The following is a 9,890-nucleotide window of genomic DNA, read 5'->3' on the forward strand; positions in this document are numbered from 1 at the left end:
CGGTGTATGTATATATATATATATATATATATATATATATATATATCATCAAAGAAAGGTAAATGCAGTGTTCGAATATATGTATATAGGCCTATATATATATATATATATATATATATATGATAGGGTAAGGGGATCATTACATCATCAAACGGTTAATTACAACACTGACTTGGAATTTACTGACCAGCCAGATTTTTTAATTCCTTATTATTTCTTAACCACTAGCTTCTTCCGTCAGATTCAATTAATTGTTTTAACAAATAGGCTATGCACGTTGAAAGATATTATAGCTAAGCCAATACTGAGCGACTCACCTTAGTCCATGAAGTACAAATAGCACCTCCCATTTCGAATGTCACCACCAGCAACTAGTTTCATCAAATCCACAGCATATTTTTTACCTCAATGATCACAATAACGCAATTTCCTTGTCACGTCAGAAGTTTTCCCGTAAACATTCCATAGAGGGCGCAGCATTATCTCGACTAGTAGATTAGAGGACAGTTGCAGCATCTAAGCATCTAGATTAGAAAATGCTATTCCAACTATGAATACCGTACGGCTAATATTTTATTGTCAGTTTAAGGCAATTCAGCGTAATGCTCAATGTCAAATTTTGTTTTCTTTTTATGTATTTAAATATTTGTTTTAATATACTGAAGTCGCCAAATACACGGCTGAAAGCCAGTCTGGGTATTAGGGGCGGTGCCTGAAGGGGTGGGAGAGTTGGGCCTCGTCGATGAACAAAACCACAATTCGTCGGGGAGAAAAACAAATTATGTGTATTTTCTACATCAGTAGACTCTAAAATCGATTTAAGCCTTTCTTCTTATTAAGAAGCTAACTTCAATTTGAAGGCCCTGCCCCCACCCCCACCAGATCAGTTTAGCATCTGAGTATCAGACTTTGTGGTATTCTATTTTTTTTTTCTACCTTTTATTACATTTTTAAAATTTATTATTATTATTACTATCAGCAAAGACCTGAATTGTCAAAATTCGCACCCTGGACTACTTTTGAAATATTTTGAGCGACGCCCGGATACGCCCACTTTGCTCTTGTCAGGGATGCCCCCACCCCGTCTGGGACCTCGGACCCCCGGTCGGGCCGGCAAATCCTGGCGCTACCCTTGCTAGGTATAGGTTACAAAACAGGTGTGGTTGCAATGGTGAATTTACCATCACATTTTTAAAAACACAACATAATACTCTGGGATAAAAAAACTCAAGATTTTTTATTAGCAATATGAATCATGCATTTGTATACGCTATGATAGACAGCTGACAACACAGCATGTCTATAACATACTTAATACTCCACGACAGATCATTCAAGCAGTGCCATATTAAGCCTAGTTTCCATAAAATCTCTACACTGCGTAGTTGTTTCCGACACAATCAAGCTGTCAGCGATAGTGTGTAGCGATTTTATGGAAAACAGAAATAAGTAAGCAAGTTATTATTTTATTAAGATAATTATAAATCTGTCAAAGTGCAAATCATGCTGTTCATACCTTAAATTACCTACCATATACTAGTAATTACACGTCAATAACAGAAAATAAACTTTTTAGGCAGCTTGTAAAATAGAGGGAGCTTTCGATTGCCGGACGACGTAAGACACAGAACGTAATGGTGTCACTAAGAAGTCATCTGCGCATGCGAGGATGAAGTTTGGCCCAAATCTGAATCAACTGTAATAGTTGTCTCAGGCCCGAATCTACGTTGCGCAGAGAACGTAGGACAGTTACAGATGAGTAAATCCGCTCTTGGTCGGTTACATTGTCGCGGAAATCGAAAAATCCCTAGTATTGGAAGGACGGGAAAATCGGGGCATGTAAAGAAAACTGATAGCACCCATTATTAGCACAGACTTCTTTCTTGAGAATTATTTAATGGTCCGTATATTGCCTTCATAAGTATTATTCGACAAAAACACAATTCAAGTGGCAGTAAAATACAATACTGAATAGAAAACTTAATGGTATATTATATGAACTGCGCTATGTATAGGCAATATTTTAACATTGAAATATATTCCAATTTGCTTTGTTTAGATAAGGTAAAACTATAATATTATTGCATAAAAATGGTTTTGTTGTGAACTGAAACACAATCAACAGTATACAGTAATAGCAGTGTTATGTTGCAACTAATCAACTAGCAAACACTATTGTTTGTTCTACTGGAGAAGTTTTAATTATTTGGACTTAAAACAAGACAACGATGTCAACATGTGTTGGGTATATGGCGGAGGAGAGGTGCATGATGGAATTTTGTTTAATAAAAAAGAATCACAATAATTGTTGCAAACCACCCCGAACCTCAAAATAACCATAAGTACATTGGTGAAATTTGCCATGAAACATTTGCCTGAAACCAAATGCTATTAGGCGAAACTTTTTTTATACCTTGCTTCGCGAACTTATTTTTTAAAGACTGTCAGAGAAGGGTGCAAAAAAAAAATTAAAATAAAATTTTCTTTTCTCATCTAGCAAAATGATTTTGCCAAAACTATCTAGGTGAAGGAGAAAAATAAAATTGTATTAAGGAATAAACAGTGTAGTAATGCCATTGATAAATGCTTTAAATTTATATATATATATATATAATTATATATGTAATTAACGAAGAAATATATATATCTTATTTTTTGGGAGATTTCAGGGAGCGGAGGGCGTAATAAAAATAAATATAAAATTTTACTTTTTAATGAAATTTTGATTTTTTGGTAGCAGAAGGTGCGCTGACTGGCCAATAATAAAATTTTATTTTGATTCAAAATCACCATAATTGGCGGTTGGTGGGTTCGCTAAACAAGGTATAAAAAGAGTCTCGCCTTACTAATACAAATCATTATTCAATGTTTTTTTTTTTATATTTTACTATGAATAAAAAACCAGTATATTTTCAAAAATTCTGTGTGGTTTTTCTTTTTAAATTTGTTTACATTGATTACCATACTGTGTGCTCTGTCCACACTATCAAATTTCCTTTGACAAAAAACTGTTATATGCCCATATATGGTCATGATGTGCCTATATACGGTCATGTTATGATGTCATCATGACCATATTTAGGCATGTCACATGTTTTTGTCAAATACAATTTGATAGTCTGAATTGGGCTTTATGCAATTGAACACTTGAATCTTGATTTCAAAAAAAAAAAAAAATGTACATAACAATTTGATGCTTATTAAGCTGGGCCCTCACTGCGTGTCGACCAGCGAATCCAACTGTGCCCCATGTGAGCTCTAGATGCCGCGACGCCGTCTGTTGATTGTCACAGTCTGAGCTGATCGTCATTAAAACCGATCCGTTGTGCGCGTTGTGTTCTCCATAGAATCGCGTCGGCCGACGACCGCAGTGAGTGCTTAGCTTTAGGATACAGATAAAAAATGATAATATTACGTTGAAATATTTTGTATATATACTGTATAATCAAAATGAAGCAGTAATAACAACAATAATTGGTTTCTTATTCAACTTTACATTTGATTTTCATGTATTTTATCAATATGTTGTGAAGTTTTTAACTTATTAATATTATTAACAGTTAGTCAATAACTTTAACCTGTTATGAACTGGTTATCAGTTGCATTATAAACCTATTATTATTGTTTAATCTGTAATTTTATTAAACTGATATTTACAAAATATTAGTAATGATATTAAAATGTTATTACAGTATTACTAATTTCTTCACTTGTTATCAGTCACTTTATCAACATGTTATTAACCAGTTATTGGAACATTTATTACCTGTTATTGTTATTAACCAGTAATCAATAAGATTATTAACCGACTAATGTTATTACCTGGTTATCAGTAGCTCTATTACCTGTTACTGACCTGTTATCGTTAACTTTATTATTTTGTTATTACCTGGTTATCAGTAACTTTATTAGGCTGTTACGGATCATTTATCGTTAACTTTATTATTTATTAGACAGTCATTGATCAGTTATCCTAAACTTTATTATTTTGTTATTACCTGGTTATCTGTAACGGTTTTAATTTATCAGTAAATTCATTATCCTATTAATGCTCTTAACCTGTTATCAACCAGCTATAACTTATAATTAACCATAATTAACTGGCAATTTATGTTATTAACTGGTTATCATAAAGAATGATTTGATTTTATCAGTAAGTTTCTTAACCTGCTAATGTTAATAACCAGTTATTGATTTATTGACCTGTTATAGTGCTATAAACCTGTTATTAACTGGATATCTTAACTTAATTAAGCTGTGTTATTAACTGGTTTTCAGTAAACTTAATTATCTATTAACTGGTTTCAGTAAGTTTATTAACTAGTTTACTAATCTTATTAACTAGTAATCAGTAACTGTATTAACCTATTAATATCATAACCATTTATCACTAACTTGATTAACCTGTTATTAACTGTTTAAAATTATTAACCAATTATTGGAAACGTATTTACTTTGCTGTAGTCATATGCATTCTGTTAGCTCTTCGACATAAGAGAAAAAGGTGCAAAAAATATGATGCCTATGCATTATGTAGCACCAGTCGGAAAAATGAATTCATGACGTAGAATTGTCCGTTGATATTCTTTAAAAGAAATGTTTCTGCAAAACTGTGTGGAGGGTCATTATCACTCTGTGTGAAAAGAAAAATTAAATTTGTTAGTTTTAAAATTACATTTAATCTTATTCCATTTCATTTTATTTATTTTGTCTCAGTAAAATGCACAAAAACAACTGGTTCCAATAAAACTTAATATATGGTAGGCATAAAATATAAAAAACAGGCCGAGACAGCATTCCTAAAAAGAACCAAATTTTCTAGTAGTCTTCTAGTGTGCTATTCCGATTACACTTTGGTAATAAAATGTACAATTACAATAAAACTTGGAATCTGTAACATTAAAATACCAATAAAAATTTGCATTAGCAAAAGGTACACAAATATTATAAAATTATTGGAGATATAATTAAAATATTGTAAAAATTGTTTAAGATTCAGAACCAATAAATCCCTGGTTTTTAAGGTAGTTCCTCCCAAGAATGTATAAACAAATGAAACAGAATATTTCAAAGAATTTGTTTGAGAGAATGGGTGTACAAATTTAAGATGTGTCTAGATATAATTGTTATGAAATTTAAAATATCCAAATTATAACAGCCATGAAGACATTTGGCAATAAAAGAAATGGTAAGAAGCTGAAAATATCACATCAATTGTAATTTTGATGACCCAAGTAAAATATCTATCTTTATCAACTGAGCACTATTTTCTACGCAAAAATGTCTCAAAAACTAACCTGTCTCCTACACATTCATGAAGTATCCATGTTTTTACCACTAAATTATGCTTGGTTTAATTAAAATTACTACACTGTCACTACGGTGTTTTCAGTGCAATCGTTGTACTGCGTAGCGGTCCCCGACGCAATCGGGAAGGCTCCCCGATCCGACTGACCAATCAGCATCACCGAAAGCTATCGGCGATAGGGTGTAGCAATTGTATGGAAACCAAGCTTTACCAACAGTCTCCATGAAGTCAGCTGATTTTGGATACAACCATGTACAGCAAAATATAATAAAATGTGTTAAAAAATTCATTTTAAGCCTCAATCGCACTGGATTTATTTCATTAAAAGTAACTGTCTTGTCGGTAAGTTTTACCGAAAAAATCCAGTGCGGATGGTCCCGCTCGGTTAACTTGACTGTCGCCGCCGGTTAGTTTTCGGGAGTGAAATTTACTCAGGAATTCCTACCGAGCTACTTTGACCGGCCTTGAAAATCCAATGTGAACAGCCACAGGTCGGTTAAATTAACCGAATCCCGAGCCTCATTGTTCATTTCAGTAAGAACTAGCTAGAAAGTAAGTGCAAATCAGCGCGCGAAACAGATCAAGGGATCAGAAGGCTGTAGGTCATGTCAGTACGGGTCATGTTACGGGTCAAAATGTACCGCCCTTAATAGTTAATTTTACACTACTCGGGAAAACTAACCGAGTTGAAAAGTCCAAGTGCAATTGACGGTAACATTTACCCTAGAAATGTTTACCGTGATGACGGTTACATATTCCCAAAATTTAATCCAGTGCGACTGAGGCTTTAGTTTCTGTAAAGTGCTGTCACAAACTTAGGAGGGATTAATACATATACTTGCCACCACCACGAACATTTGGTTCCTTTTTTTCTTAGTAACCGAAAAAGTATATTACTTGAGTTATATTGGGAGTCATATTTACCTGAAGTTGTCCAAGAAGAAACACAAGAGAAAACGTTGCATCTAAACTTTGACAATCGGCTGTAGTCACTACACGAATTAGGTTTTTTGGTAAACTCTGAAAAATTTAAGTGAAACAAAGTTTCAATGGTTGTACTGTACATCTATATATATATAGGTTACCATCCTACGTTCATGGATACTATGTACTCTTTCTTCATGCCAAGGTCTCAAAGATCTCAAGGTGGACTATCTTGCACAGTGACTTGCTTCTCCCCTAAGGGTCTCTTCGTGCCTGAGCTACTGTACCTGGTAAACTGGTACCAGTTACTCTCGTCAGTCCACACCGGGGGCTGTATGTGCCCGTACGCCAGCGGTAACCCTCTATTCTTTAAAGGCAGCAGCACATCCTGTGGATGACAGTGGTTTATTCCACTTTTGCTACTTCCAGGCATTGCTCTTCATTTTGAAGTTATTTCTTTTGTATATTTTAATTTTTTTTGCCAAAATGAATAAAATAAAATAAAATTAGAATTTAAATATTTCTACCTATGTTGCTTAAGTAAAATTTAGCATATATTACAGATTATTATCAAATTGCTCTTAGTTTGCTAGATTATTTCTAATTGAATTAATTTAATTCAAGCTGAATGAAATGAATTCTCAGCCTAATAATCAACATTGTTGGAAGTGTCTACATTAATTATTTTTTGTATTCAACAACAAATACACAGACTGCATATGATAGATGATTTTTTGTAAAATGTAAAAACGCTGCAGATCTATGATCCAGTGGCATACCTAAGGGAGGGCATGGTGGATGGGGCATTCCCCCTTCAAAAAAGCCTGTGCCAAACTAACTGCAAATTTTCTTGCTGGGATAAAAAAGAAGTTATGCTCAAGTTGTTAAAAATCAACGTATTTTGCATTTCAGTGTTCCCCCTCACTATAATCATCAAGCCTTTCCACTTAATCTAGATATGCCACTAAAGCTTTGTTCACACTCAAATTTTATGTGACAAATAAGTGTAATATGACATCATGATGCCCATATATGGTCACATCACACACATTTGTCATATAAAATTTGAGTGCAGACAGAGCTTATTTGATTGAAGTGTATTCAGCTTACGCACCAATAATTTTGTCATAATTTGTTCCTTCCCTTTAAATATTTGACCTTCGAATGTCATAGTTGATGTTTCAGTCTGAAAAAAAAAAGAAAAGTTAATGAGTGAGTGCTTGAGGTAAAATGTAATTGAGGGTGCCCTCTGACCCTCACTCAAGGTCAACTCCTGATGTTGCAAAAAATAAAGCAATGTGGTGATGTTATCAGTTGAGTAATTGGACTGACACATTGTATGCCTTATGGGGTTCCAATGTGAATTAATGTTAAATTACATAATATTTATTGATTTTTAAACTGTCTTGAAAGTCAGTACAAATGCCATTTTTCATTTAATTTTTTATCTCATCAAAAATCAAATTATATACTAACTCACAAAGTTTAGATTTATTTTAATTATTCAGTATACACAGATTTCTTTATTCACAAATTCATAATACAGTATACAAATGGCAGTTTTACAACTGAAATCAAATTGTACAATAAAATTGATTTTAATTATTTATTGTTATAACATTTTTTGTGATAATTGCAACATTTATTTTTACTATTATTTAAAAAAGAAAATCTATACTAGACTTACAAAATACCAGCCTAGTAAGGATTCTGGATTTTATATCTTTAAGTTCTTCCCAAAAAAAGGAATTTGTAACCCAGATCCAGTGTTTATATTCCTGTAATTGCTCTTATTATGGATAAACTGTAAGTGGGAAACTCAAAAGTTTCTTGCTAAAACTAGATGTTAGTGAGGCCTCCTATCATGCAATGTTGTTAGATTAAGATTATTTAGTGCATTATTGTAGCTTAAATTAATCATTGTAATATTTTTCAGAATGCTCGTATTTGTATATCTATAAAAATCTGTATAACTCTCCAGAATCATACATTCCAAACCCCCCGATTTCATCTGGAGTCTCCCGAATTTTCATGCAATCGCCAGACCTCCCAAATTTCTAGAAAACAACCCAAAAACTCCTCATTAAGAGACTTTTTGATAACAATAATTGAATTTTCTGTTTTTATTTTTCCTTTTTGCGCCGACTTTATCAACAATATGGGCGAACAAAGACTTTCCGAGTGTGGCTGACACTTCCAAGGATCAGAATGCATGTATCATATGGAAAAAAAACTTTTTAACATTTCTGCAGTGCCATACTGTCAAGTATATTTAATTCCACAGATGACACTTCTTAAACCAGCTCAAATTTGTGCGGATAATCGTTGACGTTAAAAAACTGTGTGCGCAGAATCGTACCTACTGCATAATTCATTGGTTATATATTAAGATTAGGTCAAGGCCTAATTTTCTGCAAAATCTGCGATGAAATCGGCCTTTATTTTCCGCATACAAATTTCCAGCCTAATTTTTTGGTCGAGTTTGCCAAGAATACTTCAAACATTGAATAATTATTAAAAGTACTAGCTCAAAATCGACCAGATCACCAATAATTTGGTAACCGTTTTCAGGGCCGGATGCGAAACCGTATTATTACCGCCAATAGGCCTAGCCCCTAGACTTTTTAGGCCCTAGCCTAGGCCTAAATACAATAGTTAGGCCTAGGCTAATAATTGTAATTGAATTTATATTAGACCTATATATTGGCGAATATGGCAAATATATTTTTAGTCTTAGGGAAAAAAGGGTGCCGAACGTAGACCAAAAGATTCATAAGAACACTCTAAGCTAGGCCTACACTGAATTGAGAATACTATTACTAGGCCTACAGTAGCCTAGGCTAGGCCTAGGCCTGAACTCTCCCTGACCAGGCCAGGGGGACCGGTCCAGCCAGCCAGCAGTAGCAGTAGGGTATGGATGGGCTTCCATTTTTGTAGTACCGAGCCCGTCACTATACTCACAAATACATTAGCCAGTTGTTGACGATCATGCTGAAAAAGGTTGTAGAAATATCCTGCGAACGCTTGAGCTAAGTCTCCTTCCGCCATTATTAATTAAAAATTCAGATTTCTAGACTAACCCACCACCGTCAGAAAACCAACAATGTAAACTTTATTCGCGCCGCCGCGACGTGGGAAAATGAATATATGATAATTTAATGTAAGCGAAAACATAATATACGGAACGAAGTTTGTTAACAATTTTACAGCATTATTATAGTCGTGCAGAACCGCTTACTAATCCATTGCGTATTTTTGGCGGTTTTTTTTTCAATCTTACGCGCGCACAACAAAATTAAAAATCACTTCAATAAAAATACAGTGTCATTCAATACAATTGGTACATATGAGACACTAAAATAAAATAGAAAATAACCAAAACTGACACTAAAGAATTTACAGAAAAACTGTAAATCTAAGGAGGCAAGGAGGCCTAAAATCAACTAAAATCGTTTAGAGCTCACAAGAATTGTTAATCCATCCCTAGAAAAACAGAAATACTGGATTCACCATAGCACCAGTGTCACATCTCTTTGACCCCTTTTCTCATCCTTGTCATGGCATTTTCAAACCATAGAGAAATTTTTTTCTGCCCCAATACACCATACCTGGAGATAATTCCCATCCAGGGGCGTAGGCTGGTTCCAGTGGCGTATCT

General features: G+C 34.0%; 2 protein-coding genes across 2 annotated transcripts in view; both read right to left on the reverse strand.

The window, feature by feature from the left end:
* The window catches only part of LOC117123077 (galactosylceramide sulfotransferase-like), an 8,792-nt gene extending 6,271 nt beyond the window's left edge, over positions 1–2,521 (reverse strand). The window contains exon 1 of the mRNA XM_033268905.1: positions 318–2,521. The gene's annotated coding sequence lies outside the window, so the exon portion shown is untranslated. The remainder of the gene's footprint in view (positions 1–317) is intronic.
* Positions 2,522–3,109: 588 nt separating this feature from the next.
* On the reverse strand, positions 3,110–9,381 carry LOC117123069 (nuclear transport factor 2-like). The gene is made up of 4 exons (XM_033268892.1): positions 9,194–9,381; positions 7,347–7,418; positions 6,233–6,328; positions 3,110–4,633 (listed from the first exon to the last, which is right to left on the reverse strand). The coding sequence occupies exons 1-4, from the start codon at positions 9,278–9,280 to the stop codon at positions 4,523–4,525; spliced, it is 366 nt and encodes a 121-aa protein (XP_033124783.1). The 5' UTR covers positions 9,281–9,381; the 3' UTR covers positions 3,110–4,522.
* Between the last annotated feature and the right edge of the window lie 509 nt (positions 9,382–9,890).

This window comes from Anneissia japonica, unplaced genomic scaffold, assembly GCF_011630105.1.
Source record: "Anneissia japonica isolate Jap-2015-1 unplaced genomic scaffold, ASM1163010v1 scaffold2999_len715162_cov194, whole genome shotgun sequence".
Taxonomy (NCBI): domain Eukaryota; kingdom Metazoa; phylum Echinodermata; class Crinoidea; order Comatulida; family Comatulidae; genus Anneissia; species Anneissia japonica.

Excerpts from the sequence above, each read along its gene's own strand:
- LOC117123069 (XM_033268892.1), bottom strand. The coding sequence starts at position 9,280 with ATGGCGGAAGGAGACTTAGCTCAAGCGTTCGCAGGATATTTCTACAAC. Across the intron at positions 7,419-9,193 it reads AACAACTGGCTAATGTATTT|ACTGAAACATCAACTATGAC; the intron begins GTGAGTATAGTG and ends TTTTTTTTTCAG. Across the intron at positions 4,634-6,232 it reads TTCTTCTTGGACAACTTCAG|AGTGATAATGACCCTCCACA; the intron begins GTAAATATGACT and ends CTTTTCACACAG.